Source organism: Cydia fagiglandana, chromosome 10, assembly GCF_963556715.1.
Source record: "Cydia fagiglandana chromosome 10, ilCydFagi1.1, whole genome shotgun sequence".
NCBI classification, from domain to species: Eukaryota; Metazoa; Arthropoda; class Insecta; order Lepidoptera; family Tortricidae; genus Cydia; species Cydia fagiglandana.
Genome location: NC_085941.1, coordinates 9,980,616 through 10,000,540, shown reverse-complemented (window position 1 = coordinate 10,000,540; position 19,925 = coordinate 9,980,616). Strand labels below are relative to the sequence as shown.

The window sequence follows — 19,925 nt, the reverse complement described above, 5'->3', positions numbered from 1 at the left end:
CAGATATGACACCAACAAATAAATATCCCGGCGAGGGTATTCCACTTGTCCAATTTCTTAGTCCAATTTGTATTTTGTCAGATACCTGTATAATAATACAGCATCGTTTTCATCATCTATTTTATGACCTATTTGTTGAACAGCTCTTGTTAATAAAAATGTGCATAACATAACTTTCAAATATCGAAAGCATGAATATTTTTTCTCTTTGCGCAAAGAATAAATGATATGTGTTCATGGAAGCTGCGCTGCGATCAATGCGGACAGCGTAGAGTATTGTTCGACGAGACTACATATCTGCAACAGTATTATGTAGTCTGTACTACAGGCTAACCTGTAACTACGAGTCGTAATTCTGGTGTAAGCATGTCGTCTCATTTGGTATATGGCTGTTACTTTTCATTATGAGTAACGCACTAAAGGTAGTGTTTATGAAGACGTCATGTCTATATGGTACTTCTATTTTGCAATGTATCCTTGATAAATTGCTGCAAAAATAATGACGCAAAATGGTACCATGAAATGTTGGGTATGTGTACTATAGTCTAGCCCCTATGACTTTAGGACACTATTATAGTAAGTAGACAATCAATCAGTTTTTCGTATGTTAGGTTTGGTACCACCGTTTAGGTTAATTAATCATGATCCTTATTTTTTGGCTCCTACGTGTATATGATGTCGGCGGCCGATCGTAAGATCAGGCATATCGTGAAATTCCTAGGCATATCGTGAAACGTGAAAATCTTTGACCCGTTCTCTGAGTCGACAGGGCAGGTTGCCCTTCGGGCATATGAAGCAACCTAACGAACCTATCCTACCTATTGGTTTAATGTGACTATCGTCAAAACATTACACAGGAACATTACGATCTGCCTGATCTTACGATTGGCCGCCAACATATATAATCCTATAAGTCGCCCAAGTATACGGCAATTCAAATAATGATTATACTGCACCAGTAGACAGGAATAAACTTCAAGGCAATTTCAGTATGGGTATATAAATAAATATAAAGGTAATCATACTTACCCCTGGGTTATAATAGCGCGCCGTGTTGGTTAGGTCCACTACAGCTCCCAAATTTGGCAATTTATTCAGGAGCGTTTTGATGTCCCATCTGAAACAATATTCAAAATTTTAAATTATTTGGAAAATTATAACGCCGCATTAAGGCAACTAAACATTTTACACTTATGAACTAAATGTTTTGCGTATATGTTTCTTAACGATCCTTTTATTTAATAAATTTTCGGATCAAATAAAACAGGTTTGCTCAGAACTTGACTCACCCAACGGAGTGCATTTTTTGATGCTTTTAAAAATATAAGTATAGCTCTATTGCGCCCTTATACAGAGGATCCATAACTAAATAAAATAATTTAAAAGAAATCAGATTCTTTCAATGATGAGACTGGAATAACTCCTTCGTGAGTTGAAGTGTAAATCACACCCAATTTACATCAGTATTCAATTTACTTCCCACTTAACACGACTCAAGGGTCAGGTGTCACGACCTGCTTCCCTGACGTTCTGATAGGTCCAATTTTAATAATTGCAATGTCTTATAAAACATGTGTCTGAAAAGAATGATATAAAGCGGCAATCGATTTACGAATTTTATGGCAAGACTGAGCAACTCTAAATTTGGGCCCAAAAATAGCAGGACTGACTGATATGACATAATAGTGGGTTTTTTATTGTAAGCACTCAGTTTTTCATCGCAAAACTGAGATATTTAAGTCTGAGTAATCGCCCAAACTTCGAATATAAATAATTAGTTGTCTTCGCTTGCGCTACGTTTCGACTCTTTTGCTTATGGGCTTATTTTACCAATGTCCTTTCACCGTAACACTATAACTCATAGAGGTATACTTACATTTCTTTTATAGCCTTATTGTGTTCCTGGACACCCTGAAACAAGGAAGAGAAATTAACATAGTAAACACAAGCGAGGTAAGAGTCATTAGCGCAAGGCAAGGCACCGTAAGTCCGAACTCGGTACTCCGGACAATGCGTCTTTGAGAGAGCCGCATGTAGGCGACGGGCGCTGATAAGGGCGCAGATCAATCACTGCCCAGCCCTACCTGACTGGTGTCAACGAACTTCAGGCGCTGACGGCTCTATGAGACCAAACTTCGAGTTTGGACATCCCTGTTAGAGTTAGATAAGGCATTTCAAACCAAGCAATTTGTTTCGAAAATATACGCAGGGTAATACTACATACATATCCCGGTGAAAATAATTCTAATAGTCTTCGCATCATTTTACATAATTCAACAAACTAATTGATAAAAAAAGAGAATTTGGAATAAGTGGTCCCCAAAATCGACGATCATAAATTTCGAAAACCCATTTCTGTTGCACCGCGGGCCAGGAATTTTGTGTAAAATTTTCAATTTTGCCTAAAATTATCTTAAATAAAATGTCAGGCCCCATAATAATAGGTTGTTTAGAGTGGCCATAATTTATCGACGGGTGTTGACATGATGTAAAAAGATTAAGAATAAAATGGGAACGCCAGGAGGTGTGTCTAAATGGGGTTAATTTTCAATTTGGTTTCGCCGGTGGCCTTTATAAATTAACAGTGGGTTAATTTCAATAAATTGTTGATACTGGGAACTGCGAATAAATATTGATCATCACTACTTGATCAAGGCTTGGCATTTTATGAGAGCGATTAAAACAAAATTAAACGATGACACGAGAAAGTTGCGAAACACCAACATCTTCTTCTGCCGATTCCGAGAAAGACGACTTAATTGCTGAACAAACTGTCGAGCGTACAATTGTAACGTGGTACTGTAAATTACCTGAGAAATGGAATAAGTCAAAAATGTATTACTTATGCCGACCGCGAAAGAGTGACTTGTAAGAGTTGTAAGCAATGTATCGCTTGGCTTGTAGTTAAATATGGAATTATGACCGCAATTACTCAGTGAATTAAATGGTTTGTTTTGACAATTGATGAAGGGAGCCGTGAAAATTCTTTATCAAGAATATAATTTATTTGATTTAGCCGAGGTGTTATATTGTGAATTGTGAACGACAAAGTCCAAAAGGATGACGTCAAACACTCACAACCTCCGGCATCTTAGTGCCGTTTCCAATTAACGAAGAGCCGGAACAAATAAAAGGCAAAGCGAACAAAGGAATTTATCGGAGTCGCGGATTTTCACGACTGCAGCTCGACGCACGTATCACGCCATCAATATGATCATGTTTGAGCTTCCTTTTCAAAACGAAAACATCTTAGTGACACATTTTGGTACGTATTTTACTACGCGATTTAAGCACAACTGAATTTACCTACTCTACCTCCCTCACATTATACGGGATAAAGAAGGGAAGATATAAGACGACATAAAATAACAAACGAGTCGTATAAATAATTTACCTCTATGAAGCATGCCATAAATCATTTATGAAGAAAAAAGTAGCACAAAATCAACGACTTGTATATTGTTTATGAGAATAAAAAATCGTTGACAGGTAACAATATCACAAATTGACGCTTTGTAATACGAAGCCCTCAAAACGTATTGAGAATTAAATATATAGCACTAGTAAAGCAATAAAATCGAAGAGATGATCCTTGATCTTAAATAGAATCCATTACGATATAAATGACAATCGTAATTCTCGATCGCAAGAGTTGAATTTGCACGCACCGGTACCGGTACACCTACATAATCGTACTGAGAGCAAAAACATTACACCTGAGGGCCCACATTTTTTTTTGAAATGATTTTGAATGCCTAGATTGAATGAATAATAATAATAATTTCAGCCTATATACGTCCCACTGCTGGGCACACTGCACAGGCCTCTCATGCGTGAGAGCGCATAGGCTATAGTCCCCACGCTAACCGTATGTGGATTGGGGACTTCACATACCTACACCTCCTTTTGAATTTCTTCTCAGATGTATGCAGGTTTCCTCACGATATTTTCCTTCACCGAAAAGCTAATCAATTCAATTCAATGAATGATTCAATGAATGTTTTTATTTATTGTCGGTTATATTTAGGAAAATCGTAACAGTAATAAATTATCCATGTAAACGAAAGTTCTCTAAGTAAGGTCATTTCAGTTCCCTCTGGAGCATCGCCAACTATGTCTAATCCATCACAAGTTACCACAACAAAGAAAATAATCTGTAAGTTCATAAAACTTATGCGCAAGTAATGTAAGTATAGAAAAATATTACAGTACCTAAAGCGAACGACTGCATAGTAGAAATATCTCTTTGCGTTGCCTACTTACACGAATAAAAAATCACGTTAAGTATGCAAGTATTATTCCTAAAATGATATTTTTTGCGGACTACTGTTAGTTTAAGCTAAATGTTTTTGTTGTCGCTGCACATTCATGTTTCGTGTCGAACGATACAGTAGGTGAAATAAATAATGGTGCGCTGGTATCATTTGGACGCACCTTATTGATGATGATGACTGACGTTTTGAATGCTAATTGCAGCAGAAACTGAAATTTACATTTGTAAACTCAACGAAAAAGCAATTTATAATTAATTATTTTTTTTAACTCAAACAACATGTAAGTCATAAGTTAACACACGTTAAAAATACTATCATGCATGGTACGCTCGGCCTTTGACAATGATAATTAGGATATATCCCCACCCATAAACCTTAATGCGACTGGAAAAATGTGTTTAATAAAATAATCAACGCGGCAGTTGAATAAATCGCCGATTGCCCGCTGACAAACCCATACGATGCGACAACACATTACTTACGGGTCTGTGTCGTGCCAGCGATAAATGTAACTTTGTCATTTTTACGACATGCCACTTATAATACATATTTGCAAACATGGAATGAAGAAGGGTACCACATGTAGAGATGTCCGTGTATTGAGTTATTATAAAACATATACTTATATAAGTTTGGAATCCATTCGCATTCTTTCTAATATTGCAAAAATTGAAAAGGTGCGAGGAAAATAAATATAGTATACTTACTGTAAAGACGCATGTAATGTGCGAATGTAAAACGCAGCGCGAAAATTAAAATGAAAAAGGCCGCAGACCTCCCATCAAATAACAAGTGGCAAGCTCTGGCTTATCGCCCCATCGCGTGTCGACAAAACGAACAACACCTCGCGCACCTCGATCATATTTGACAAATGCGGGGATCAAATAATCGCCAATGCTTTCAACCTCATGTTGTGTAAACTAAGCGATTTTCAACCTAACAGAGAAAACAGATATTGACTATTTAGAAGAGAAATATAACTAAAACGTAAAAAAATATTTTAAGGCCATTTAATTTTAGATTCAAACATTTAATGCAGGACTGTCTAAAGACGAAATATTGTCGCAATATTTATATGTAATTACATATGTGTATACTTCTTATTTAGGCGATTCCAAAGGCAAGAAACTCATTAACTAGATTTATTATTGAGTTCCTAGTGTCACATTCACTCTACATGATCAGACCAACTTGAAGGTGTAATTAATTACATTGTCACCAAAGTTACGTTGGCATACAAAAGTTCAGCTCAGTGGAGAAGGAACTAGTTTCATAATTCAATTACAAGATTTAACCCATCCTAACATGCCAAGGTTATTATAATAGCAACGCTAAAATCCATATAACCAACTACATGCCTCATGCGTGCGGCTCCGTCGTGTGTCTGTAATGTTACAAAACCTATCCTACTTATTTCCTTTCCCAGTGCTCAAACTATCTCCATACCAAATTTAATCTAAATCGAATCGATAGAGGTTTACTGTGTACAGTTAACAGATAAAGACACACAGACAGACAAAATACTTTAGTAACATAACTTCCATGAGACACAGACATATTAAATATATTGAAAACGGGCCACTCACGTATTTTAAGTCGAAAAACGATTGACATGTTCCTGATGACACTCCTCGGTACGGAGTGAAACATGTCGAGCGTTTTTCAGCTTAAAATACGTGAGTGACCCGAGCGTTTTTCAGCTTAAAATACGTGAGTGACCCGTTTTCAATATATTTAAAATACTTTAGTATTTATAATATGTAGATATAAGCACCGATAATAATCTTTATTATGCTAGTTATAGCCAAATATTTATGATTACTTAATAACAACCGGGAGTCATTGCAAAATTGAAATGTAACGGTGAGTCAACATTATGTTCGAGTATTAGATTTCAAATTGAGCGGTGTCGAGAAGACAAATCTAGTCGCGATCAAACAGAATTTACGAGGTTACAAGAAAGAGCTTGTCGAAGCTTATCGAGATCCAAACACCGAATAACTTTGGTGACTTTCACCACATGCTCTCCAATAGTAAAACTAGGAGAAACAACAACAAACCGACATTTGAGAATCATTATTTATTTGGACCTGAATAAAAACAGCTCTAAATAACTAAACAACTTGTTTGAGTCACCTTTGTAAATATTCAAAGATTTAAAACATCCATTAACATGCCTGCACTATTTTAATTATTATTCAGATTCATTGTACATTGTTAAGTGACAAAATTTTAAGGCGCCGCGGTCTATAAATGATTTATAGAGTAACTGTTCTGACTTCTCAAAAATGCATGATCATCATCTGTTTGACGATTTCAAAGTCTATTTTATTTGTTGTGATGTACGATTGAGTTTCCATTGTTTTATAGCCGATATGCAGCCGGGTCGGCGTTGCTCGTGTCGTCATGTTGTTTTTCGACAATCATCTGATCCGTTACGCCATTTATTCGAATGGTAATGATGGCATAATTGACAGAGGGCAACTATTGTTCGTATTGTGTTCTATTGATATTAGTTTTGTCGCCTTGTAATGGTGGAGTTAGAGGCGTTGTTTTTGTGGTCGTTACTGAATCTGTCTCTTTTGATAGGAATGCGACTGCTGCAGTAGACTGTAAAGGGGAGGAGCTGTTTTTTAGAAGTATAAGAACTTGTTTGTTTTTATTCTAGTTTATCCTGTTCTTCTTATTTGAATGCATAATCGCAAGAATAATTCCCGCTCGTCTTTTTAACACAACCTTACATTTTAACAGGTAACTTTGCGACAGCTATAAAGTGTGTAAATGTGTGTAAATGTCAAAATCAATCCAAAGTAAGACATAAAATTTAAGGGCCCACAATTGCCTAGCCACTAAAAGTCGTTCATTGTCACTATAATTGATATGTGGCCAGTTTTTCATGTATGCGGGCATTGTCAACAATCCAAGCTAATGTTTTACTAATTTATAGAGGATTGTTTTACTCACTCATACGGGTGTCAATATAGTTATTTTAATTTGTCATAAAAAAGTGTTTTGTTTAAGTAGCGTAAAAAAGCCAGAATTAGAGAACTTGGTTTCATAAGAAGTGTTATATAAACATGGAAAAAAAGCCTCGTTAAAGTCGGATCTCGTTTTCGATTGGAGCGATTAATAGAATGAAAAGCCGCTGTATCGAATGTCAGAAGCATTTATCGCGCCTAATTGTGGCCTGTGCGCCGAAATTGTGTCCCAACGAGTTGGGTGGCGCGATCACTGATACCAGCGAGTGCAGGTTTCAACAAACTACTTATTTTTCTCATAGCTAAACCAAACTACTAAGAGTTATTAATAGTTAGGCTCATAAGAGGCGAGCTATCGTTTTTGAGAGCCTAATGTTTAATTTTCGTATATTAGCAAATTTCGAGATTTGGGCTCTATGTATACCGTCGTCCGTTGTCAAGGTCATTTAAGGTTGCATATACCTTATTAAGCATAACAACAATGTGACGGCAATCTTTTTCTTCGTAGTTGCTAACACCATAAAGAAATTTCAATAACATATTCAAATTAATGATTATGATTCAAAACTCAAAACCTACTTAGGGACCAAAAATTAAAAAAAAACGCAAAATCTTCGGTTTCTGTTAAATATTTAAGTTTATTTTCCTCGTTCAAAACTCACGTGTTAAATTAAACATAAAGTGACACTTATATGGGCTTATCTTGTAAGCCAGACGCATAAAGTCACAACGGTGAATCCCGATCATTTATATGGATTTTGTGAACACAATCACCAAAAAAATTGGCTCAAAGCCGTTACAATACCTCAAGATAACTTGCTTAATGGACACCTTACATTATTGTTTTTCTAGTACGTGTTAATAAGGAAATATGAACTTTTTTGGACAGAATAATTTTATACCTACTCATCATCATCATCATTGGCCACAGCATCAGCAGATGATAGTTGCAGCGACTGAAGAAAGTATTTTGAGGAGTTAGTCTACATCCTACCTACTAAGAGAATAGAAAATATGCAAAAAATCTGTGATTATTTTAAAACTCGAATGCGTGCCGCGTAAATATTACCTACGCCTCCAACACTACACTATGATATTCACTTTTAATCCATACCTGTATAATACAACAAGACTAAAACAAAAGAGAACGATACTGAAGAGTATAATTTACCAGTAAGTCACACGGAACACCATAATTTGCGAGTTCAATCATTGTCCAATAGCCTTCGTGAAATTTATAAACGCTCGGATCTTTTATGGTTAATAATGGCCCAAATTATTGCACTTGACAACTGGACGTGTTGAACGGAATGTGAAAACACCACCCTTCAACACTCCTCCGACATCCTTTGTGGAGCGCCATATGTAGCGACAGTAAAGCTAAATTCTGGAAGAGCCGCTTAAAATACACGTTATAGAAGTTTAAGATTAGCATAACACTGTCGTATAATAATTTTGAAGATCTAGACAACCGAATTTCGATTCGAAATTCTAATTCGAATTGCCTTCGCAAGGCGGCTGGCAAGAGCTGGATCAGAGTTGTCGCAAATCGTGCTCAATGGCGAGTAATAGGAGAGGCCTATGTACAGCAGTGGACGAGAGTAGGCTGATGATGATGAGACAACCGAATTACCTACATATATTCAAACAGAGTTGCCACAAAAAAAAACAATTAACAATGTACCTTATTTGTACCATTTTTTTCTAATTTAGTGTTTTTAAGCTGTTTAATTAAAGCGTTACTTTGAGGGTTTCTGAATCACCTTACATCTGCGTGGCGAGGAGTCAAAACACAACGACCAAGAAAGCTGATTACACGGTGCTCCCACGATCTCGTGCCCTGCCGTCTCGTGAAGTACGAAACCTGGCGCGTACGTGTCAAAAGATGTAATTATGAAGAAATCCAATCAGCAGGCCAGCCGAGCCGCGACGTTGATTGAGCGATAAATTCCCCAGAGATAAATCACCGGAACGCGACAAACGACAAAACAACCCTTCACAAAAATGCACAATAGATAGCGATCAAAGGTCAGGTCAGTAATCAAAATCAATCACAATCATAGTCTACCAATAAACTTAAATTACAGTACAAAGTATGGATTATAAAGAAATGTATACGACCAATGAGAGATCGAGAATGATGGCGCCGCGGCGCCAATGTATTTCAGGTCACAGATTCTGAATCAGAATTTCAATCGTTTCGAACACAACTGACCCTTATGTATATGGTGACACGGTTTTCAAACATGTTAATTTGTGCCCTGTAAACAAGCCAGTGGAATTTTTATTCGTTTTTGTTCGTATCAAAATTACGAAATAAATTTCCTCGAAAATAAAGAAAACGATACGAACTCTTAAAACTACTTTATTTATCTAAGGAAACAACATCAAACACAGTTTATTAGTTCCTTCACTGAAGTGCAAGTAGGTAACTTTTCGTGAAAATATGCTTTGAGAGTTACCTTTTGTCATTGCTCTTGAGTGCGGTTATTAACAAACTGTATATGGTACAAAGAAAATACGTCATAAGATAGAAGTCATTCAACATAGAAGATACACCCCCACATAATAAGCATGAAAACCAGCTCTGATAAACTACACAATGACATAATGGACAAAAAATACTATGTGAAGAGGTTTAATGTCACTTGAGAATACGCGAATGTCCATATGAATTGCTCAGACAGATAGATCTGACCACGACTCGTGAAATATGACGGCCTTTCTACAAGCCAGACGCTTCAACTTAAATATATCGCTTTAGCTTATACGACGATATCATGGAGTCTGGAACTTTAAGAGACATCTATTCTCTTGTTAGGTAAAAAGTGAGTTTTTACCCAAACTGAAGGCCGAACCCAACACGAATAGCTGTTTAGAGGCTAGAGCCATATAACCCAGCAAAGGATAAAAGGTAGATGGTTAAACAAGATCAATAAGAAACACGTTAGAAATATAAGAAATAAAACTCTAATGGTAATTTCCATTTGAATCATCCATACAAAGCACGCATCTCAACAACTCACATAATTTCACACTAGGTCGTAGTTAATATTGGCCCGCGGCGGGTCTAGCACTAAACAGTCTGACTAATTAGACGCACTATGCAACAAAGGGACTACCACCGTCCACATGCCGTAAATTTTCTTTAAAATTTACCTTAAGGGCTTTGGAATAAGGAACGCATTGGGGATAATGAGGGTGGTAGATGCGCAGTGAGACGTGCGATGGCGGCGTACGATAGGCCGCCCACGCGCAGGCGCCGCGAAATTCGTGAGAAGAGGTGCTCCGGCGCCGCTCTCCACACACTAGGAAGCCGACAGATGGGCTTATGCAGACAACCTTCAACTTCACAAAGGAAATTTAATTTAGACAACTAATGAAACTGTGCAATAGCTGCCTGATAGCAGTGACCCTCACGTAGGACCAAAAATCTACCTCATACTCGTATTTTGCAGGAATTATATTTGTGGAATGATTGTCGTTCGGATAAAAAATTATAATCGTTATCTATATCAATAGTCTGTGTGCCCAATTCGTCCTAATCTGTTCAGGCCTTTTTGCATATCAAGTAGAAATCAATGCTAACTTCGTTTTGTACCGGAAATTAAAAGCATTAAACCGAAAGAAGTGCTCTAAAATCGACTAGCATGGTCTTAGTGACGCTACATATCACTAACAATCATAGTTAAAACAATTTTCTATAGCAAAGAATATGTAAAATCTTGAGTATTGTAAAGAAAAAATCGTGCCGTGTCTGAATCAGAGGCCTACGATACTGAATCAAGCGACATGGCCAACCTCGCGTTCTTGGAAACGCAGGATTAACAATATTTTACTTTGTCATAGCGCCCGCCCGGCGCCCGCTCAGGCTCATACATTGTCATTTACCACTGCATGCACGACAACTGCGACGCATTAACAATATTTAAATACCCACATAACCGGGCCATCAGATTCAACCATAAAAATTATTAACTGAAAACACAATACCAAGAATTCGCAATCGAAAAATCTAAAGCCATAAAGAACAATAGCAGCACCATATTTCGCCTCAGACGCACCATATACGAAAAGCCATACTATAAGCTAATCGCCATATAGAGAAACGAGACTTCATAATTTGATTATGTATTCAAATTTTTATTGCAAATAGAAAAGGTCAATCCGTTGCCGAATAAACACTCGAGCTTAAGCGCTGAGAACCCGCATAAAAAATGAATAGAGTAATTAACTCTACAACTCTCAAGTACAGTCGCGAAATACCGTGAAAACCATTCACGGAGCGTTAATGCTACGTAATAAAATAAACAAGTAGCAAGTATCTCGTTGTAAATTTTACAGGCATCTATAAAATTTACGAACACATTCGTTTCACCAACAGGTATATCTTCGGTTGCATCTCGCATTAAATTAATGAACCTGTAGCTATCCGTGTAGTTGCAGTTTCGTCTAACGAGTTGTGAGACGTAAAGCCTACAAGGTGAGTAGTTAACGCGCGGGTTGGGACAGAGCGGTCGACGCGAGCGGCTGTCGACGGCACATCAGCGGTGGGGCGGGCCGGCACACCTCTCTATTACTGCTCAGGGGTGTTATTTCAATCCCTTGCTAGGCTAAGCTCGGACGAGTGGAAGGCTTAGTGCACTCTCCGTTTACGCATAGGTCACGATCACGTTACACTGGTTCCTAGGAGAGCTGTACATGCCCGAGCTCGCGCTACCAAACGGAATACACGGCCTGCCCCCTGTACACTTGTACAGGTGCCAGCGCACCGACGGGATCCAGACACTTCATTAAACTCGTTTCGCTAGCAAATTGTCTCAGGAAATTCAACCTGAGCACCGATCGAGGGAGCGTAATTAATATGATACAAGCACAAAAGGATGCCTAAGTACAAACAATTAGTAGAAGCTATGAGAAAAACTTAACTATGAATAAATTATCAGACATTCTGAACACATGTCTGGAGGCATATAACTGATAATAAAGAAATTAAGATCAATACGAGATAAACGGTGAATTATTGACGATAAATAACTAAACAACATGCTTGGTACGCGTGTAAATTGAATTAAAAGATAAGTGCCGAAGCGGAGGCTTTTGCGGGAACGATTAATAAGACTGTTTGACCCCTGTATCCAGAGCGGTCAGTACCCGGGCAAGTCGTAAAGATTGCGTTCACGCACCAAGGTGTTAACTGTAAAAGACCTAATAAATAACGTCGACCTTATTGATCCGAAACTATTTCATACATCACTAAAACTATTCAGAACGAATACAACACGCATATTAAACATTAAATTTCTAACATGTATCGGAGAGCCGAGAGCAATACTTCATTAACCTTATTTAAATTATTAAGCAATAACAACTTCCTCGCGACATAACTTACGCTGGTATCTATGACAAATGTGGTGGCCGTCGAAACAACTATGATCGTTTCCTAATTTACTAAATATACGCTTGAATAGAGCAATAAAATGAAAAAGCTATTAATTACAAGACGGTGGCATAATTAAGTATTCTTTAATTAATTAATTGCGTGACGATGATGTTCAATCAACGAGAAGGTTAAAAATTAGCCGACAAAATCATAATGAATATGCATTATAAGTTCCGCATTTTGGAATGTTATTTAGACAGAAAATAATTCTAAATACGCTATAGTATGTTTTACGATGTGGCGGCAATAAAAAAAATGTGTAGTCTATAAATTATAAACATAATAAAAAATTGTAAGAACAAACTGATTTGAGCAATCCGCAAAACAATATAACCTTGTTTGGGTCGTAAAATCAGATTAACATTGAGCATCCGCATCAAAAATACTCGCCGTAAAAAAAGATTTGTGTGGACAGAAAAAAGGGAATAAGTACCTAGATCAAATCCGCAAGGAGGCTTTGGATTAAAATGTAAATTTTGTCTTTATTTCCCAAAATGGCTATACATATAGTTACTTAAAAAATAATGGTTATTGTTATTCGTACCTAATATTATATGTAATTATGTATATCCAAGTAATTATCCAAGAATGCAATTGACGCCCCATAACACGACACACAAAAAATGTTACAAAGGCCACATTTAACTAAATTCGAGATTGAGAAGTAAAACTGATTCTTGCGTATAAAGGTAAGATTGACTCCTCTTTCATCTGACGGGATATAAAATCATAATTCTTACTACTTGGGTTGTAACGTGACGGGAACAAAGCTATACTCGAAGACAAATACTACTATCAAAGACAGCCAATGATGAATACTAAGTACTTTCCTAAAAGGTGTGGCATAGACGAGAAAAATAAATCTATTTGCGCCTTACAATATCACGCAATAGTTATATATCATAGTGCCGCTAAATAAGATCGTAAATAAAAAGAAAATTCCGACGAAACATCTTAATTTGCATCGCCCGGCGGCAGCGGCTAACGATGCAACGAAACAACTAAACGGACCGATCAATTTGCATGTCACCAACATCATTAAAAAAGCGTTTTGAATATTGATTTTTAAATTTCAATCAGGAAATGAATTGAACTGGATTACAAAGTCCAAGATTTTTCTTTGTCAAATCGACCAGGAAGGTAATATGTAGTTGTGTCTAATTGGTCGTGTATTATGAATTTTACCGTTTGTATTATTAATCGACGGATAGTTTATTATCATCGGAATGTAATAAAATAATTACCGCGTGTTGGCAGTTAATCATCGATGATGGCTTATTTAGAGGGAGTTAATGAGGAGCGTAGATCACCTCCAATAATGGTGACATGTGGGGATTTATCAAACACCTCCGATCCATAACTTGTGGCCACTGCTTAAGGCATCCGTGTTGGCATAATGACCGAGCAAATGGAGTGAAATATTAATATTTTCCACTTATAATTTAACTGGTTAAGTCATAGAGCGAAGGTTACTATTTATTTCTTTCCAGTTACTTAAGTATGTACAATAGATATAATCCCCATATTTTAAACACGGACAGTGTGAGAGCGTGCTTGGCATTAATAATATTGTTTATAGTATAGCGCTTTATTCTCCAGAATCTGATTCCGACACAAAAAATATTCACGTGAAATTTTCCCGCGACTTCGCGACAACTCATGAATAAAGTCGGTCCTCAAATTTAGGTCTCTTATTCCAGCACTTGTATAACAAGTACAGGCGAGCGTTCCTCTCAGAGTATCCAGTGAAATTGTGCCATCGAAATCCTTAATAAATATGCGTTTTCGGAGATCAAATTTGGCTGCCACGACTGTTCGCCTGCGCTGAGTAATATAACTCTGCAGAGCAGTAATTAATACGAAGTTATTCATGTTGGTCGCCGTGATGCAACGGAGAAAGAAAGCTGCAAACTGTTTAGGCCACGATATTAACATGTGGATGTGCCGCCTAAAAATATTCATATGCTACGCGATACAATCTGGTAAATTGTTTTATTTCATGAGTTATTTATTCATGACGGTAAACAATAGCAATATTACTCCTATACCTTGTTATTAAAATTAACGGTACTGTGATGTCAATTCTTGCAATCTGTAGAGTACCCGAAATGTCTGTCAATATCATGAGTTTCTGAGAGAATTCGGTTGAGGTAAGTCATTAACATACACTGCACTAAAGACTGAGGACGTGGATAGGAACAAACGTTCCAACCCACAATCTGCCATTGAATGACAAATTGTAAAGACAAAGAACGTTTGTACATAACTAATTATTAATTAACTACGTCCTTTTAACAATGAAAGTCACTGATTTAGTTACCCCAAATTAGTATGCCCTGTATTACATAAATGATAAAAGGAAATAATTGAAGTAGGTACCTAGCTGTCCTAAAATTTTTGTTCAGATTGTTGTACAAAGCTCAATTGATTCAACGCCATAACGAAAAAATAACTCGCGCACTGAACTTGTACATTCATCACTCTAAAATAGTTATTTCACGAAAGATGTCCATACTATGCTGTCTGGCGAAACGGTGCACATTGTATGTTAAATGGTGCGCCATTAAAGGCAACGTTTAATAAACACATTACGGCGTTAGGCGCGCGCGCAGCCGTGATTAAGAGGCGAGAACGTGGGAAACGAACAGCCAACAAAGCTAATTCCTAATTAACTAATGTATGCGACTCAGACGCACGATTTTGTTTGCTATTCAGATTTGCGATTCACAAAAATAAGCAGCTGTTTAAAGAATGCTCCATATTTGTCAACACTTTTAGAAACTATATTAGGTATTCTTTCAGGACGTTCTAATATAATGTTTAAGAAATGAAAAAATAATGAATTAATATTATCTTATGTCACTCCCAAAATTGGGGCAAATATAATGATTTGAATCCACTAAACCTGCAAAGTACAAAGAAATAAAAATAAACACGAAAATATTATGCTCCCTCGCCTTCTTCACCGAGGAAAACAATGCACATTTCTATATTATCGTCTTATCTTATGCAACGGTGGACTGAAATAGAAGCCAGAAGCCGAACAATTAACTACAACTATCATTTCAAGTACACAATATCAATAAAAACAAACTACAATAGCTTACAGGCGCCGGTATAAAATATCAAATAGTACGTCGAAAATGCAGTAAAACTAGACAAGCTTTGATCGCCGTCGCCGCACAATAGATACGTGCGTTTATGGAAATATCAATAATAGTAGGAAGCATAGTTTAGTGCGCTATTAGGCCACGGCGCGCTCGCAGACAAATTCAATTGACAGGAGGCATGTTCAGATATTATGAATACTATACCAATATAATACTGATCTCAACGCATCCCTTTCACACTCATGTATTTATTGATAAAAAGAGTATGAGCACCAGGATTGGCATGACAGTGGTAACATATTTGAATTTTAAATCTGAATGCGCCTCCAGGAGGTTGCGCGCCACGCAGCCGCAGGGCGTCTATCGTTTACATCCACCGCCTAGCTATTTACGCTGCCATTCGAAATAGAATTGAGTGGTGAGATTGCATAGGAACTTTCAAAGGGTGTGCTCGAGACTTTATGATCCGATTTTATTGTTGTCATCGACAGTGCAATTTTACAAGCCGCAGCTTTTAATGTCTAAAGTCTAAATTGTTTCACACGCGATGCTGTCTGACGATCCGTTTCATAATCGAAACTATTTTGATCCCCTTAACGTCATGCGATTAGAGTTGCATAATGTTTAGGTTGTCTGTAACTATTGTCGCATAGCTGAGGCTCGGGTTCAATTGGGCCAATACGTTTACGAGATGCGTCCTAGTGGCGTTATCACAAAATATGATAGATGGTCGGCCGGTGCGCCACGCTCTCCCACGCGCGCTAGTGATTAATTATAATTCGAATTTTATTCAAAGTGAACAGCGGACAAACTACGATACCAATCAATAAACGGTTCCTTACCGACGACGGTACCGACATGATACCACAATTTAATGCTCGCGATAGCGCCTATGAAGACGTCAATGCTCCAGTGAATTACTTAGCCAGATACTGCGGCCAGACAATAGTAGCGACATTTTCACTGTGATAGGAATCCCTTGTAATACAATGTAAATCAGACGGCGGACTATCTATCACAAACGCACCGTTGCACTCATGTGGAGGCTTTTAGACTTTTAGATTAGCTCTCATACCCAAATTTTAACTTCATAACATTTTAAGAACATAACGGTATGTTAAGCTTGAATTGTAAACTTATATTTAAATCCCATAAGGGCCATAAGTATCTCTAATCCATGTTATCTATACTATTTATATTTACTGATTATAATAAAACAGCACATCGTACATAAAATACATATTTAATTTTTTAATGCTATAATGTGTCCATGAGAGCTGTCATGAGTCTAACTCTTAACATTCCAAATTGCGCAACAGGCTTATTATTCAATAAGCACATACATTTGTATACAGAATTCCCTAAGCCGTGTGTTTTGATCATTAGCCCCCGATATTAGACCCGGCAAGTACCGGCTCATGCTGCGTGAGAAATAGATGACCATTTGACAATATCTTCGGTACAAATTTATTTCATATTACAGGCCAATATTCCACGTCCATAATACTAGGACTTGATTATCTTCCAGCAGCCATACGACTTATGAATGAACAGGTTCTGTTCAGTACTGTAATGATCGGTGAGACATCGTAACCGCATCTTATAACACAAGTTGTCGGGTAACTAATAAAGGAATGCCCAGTTGGGGCTCGTTTACGCATGCCTCTAAAGAGGCGTGAAGCGATACGTTTGATGCACAATGTGCATTTGATGAAAAGGCAACAATACCATTAACGGCGGCACACGATTCGTCGGCTTGTGACAGTAATCACGTCCTTATAACCACATAAATCATAGACGGACTCACAAGCGCCACAAAGATAGAAGGCGACATCCCTCGCGCGGTAATAAATAACGAGCCAGTTCTCGCTTTCAAAGAGAGGCCGGGGAGCAATAAGTCGCGGACGGGTCAGAGGTGAAGTGAATAAAAAACGGCCGACAATTAAATAGCGTTCTTGAAGGTTAATGAGCACAATAAATATGTTGTCGGCACCGCAGCTGCGGACAAACAAATGCACGCGGCCGTCAGATCACACGTGAGGAGGGTCTGTCCTGTGCTGTGGGAAGAGGGCTGACAGGCCAGTTCATTGTCGAGTCGAGGCGCTTCCTCGGAACGTGACACATCTACCATAGAAAAGAATCGAGGTTAAATAAATATTGAGCCGGCCATAAAATACTAGATTAACACTTTGAATAGTTTATTTGAATAACTACACAATTTGTGTATCCGACTAAATGTCATAAGGGGCCTTAGATGTTTTAAGGGTATTTGTTAAGCCGATAATTTATAGTGAACTTCGTAATATAATATTTGAAGTAACCCAGTTATTAACGATGTGTTTATAAAAGCTAAATTCGTTACAGTTATTACGACACCAAATTCTTTAAAAGGTTTTACTATGCTTTAAACCAGTTGTGTCAAGGACCCTATCGAAATCAAATATCAATTTAAACATTCTAAGCATCTATAATAAATGCACAATTCTTAGAGTCCAACACTGAAACCTATTTCATTCTGCCTGATGCCTAAATTTTATGTAAATAAAATTGGCCAATGACATTCACTTTAATTTCCTCAGAAATCAGTGGCAGCACAGCCGACAAACAAATCACCCCCGCAACGGTTCACAGCGCCCAAACACTGCTCCAGACGGAATCATACCTGCGTTTGATTTATAATGAGGAGGGGACAAGGAAACCGCGGGTGTGAATTCAATCGGCGAGCTCTAACATCCTGGGGACTGCAGCCAGCCAGCCAGACCTCTGCCGAACAACATGTTCAATTCTCAGCCGGTACAAGCCAAGGGGAGATCGGAATTCCATGTTAAATTGGCGGGTGTAGAGAATCACAGCGGGTAGCAAAAATACTGGCGCCTCGGTCAGCGCATCTTCGTGACCGACCACTATTATCAGCAACGGCCTTTATAGGTTTTTTTCTGTTTTTTCTTTGTCGCTATAACCTTTTTATTGGTCAAACGTGACTGTACTGTTTAAAACACCGCCGACAGCTCAATATGAATTTGTGAATATATAATCGATTTATAATCGGCTAGTTTCAATAATTCCATTTGTGGAAACGATGAAAATTTATGAATTGAGAAATGGTTACAATCTGGATAGCCAGTTTTAAATTACAATGCGGAAGTCTGCAATGATAATTTGATTATCATCTACAGTGCGGCGACGCTCTTTAAGTACACGAAAAAATGCATTACCACAGTCATCATTACATCTCTGTTGTGTTTCACGAAGTTAAGCTAAATACAAAGTGTGAATTAGGCTCGGCTTGCGGTCGCTAGTTCGCTTCCTGGAGGCATTTTCACAAACCATTCTGACAGAATAGGGAGTAGTATTGCTTGCATCGACAGAAAAGCGTGTTTGGTGGAGGTACAAAATCAACAGGGCCATATTAACACCAACAGGAAGGTGGACAACCGTGGGTGTTCCTAACCAGTCGTACTCTCGTATACTAACTGCAGCAACTAGATTTGGTAATTGACGAGGAAAAGAGGGAAACACGTACCTAATCCGAATTATATAAAAAGGTAATATTAAAGTAATTAGCTATACTTTAAACAGTTAGTGCTGATATCTACCAATTTAATGGAAATGAGTTGGATTGTATGTCGATAGAGTAAAGAAATATATTTAGATAGCGGTTCCTTTTCAATACACCCATAAAATAAATACAAACCCTATTTGAAGTACTAAATAAGACGGATATGTATCCCCTCAGATATACGGCTTCATAAAGTGATAGCCACGAATGTTTCGTAGAGTAACGGTATCCATGCTTGGTTTCGTTTTTTAACGTTTCCTAACGTGAATTATGGATCCTTGGTCCTTACTAGACACGCGTAGAGATTATAATTAAGTGCATTAATATCCGAACATTGTATTTACTTCTGAGTTATATACATTTTTCACTTTACTTGGGCTAAATAAATTTTACAGGTCAATCATACACTTCCAATTCATTCCCAAACCTAGTCGTAATGGTTAAAATTTTCGCAAAAGCGTATTATTTCAGATATAGAATGCAATTACTTTATTCGTTAGCAAAAACCGCCGGTCAGAATCAAAAATGATTTGACAAAAAAACAATACACAGGGTGTAATT

The 19,925-nt window shown here is 37.6% G+C and overlaps 1 protein-coding gene across 2 annotated transcripts in view; it reads right to left on the bottom strand.

Annotated features, from left to right (window-relative positions):
- The window catches only part of LOC134668112 (RNA/RNP complex-1-interacting phosphatase), a 78,417-nt gene that overhangs the window by 31,482 nt on the left and 27,010 nt on the right, over positions 1-19,925 (bottom strand). For both annotated transcript variants that reach the window (XM_063525610.1, XM_063525611.1), the window contains exons 3-4: positions 1,877-1,911; positions 1,030-1,117 (exon numbers count right to left, since the gene is read on the bottom strand). In XM_063525610.1, the coding sequence (XP_063381680.1) occupies positions 1,030-1,117; positions 1,877-1,911 (123 nt within the window). The remainder of the gene's footprint in view (positions 1-1,029; positions 1,118-1,876; positions 1,912-19,925) is intronic.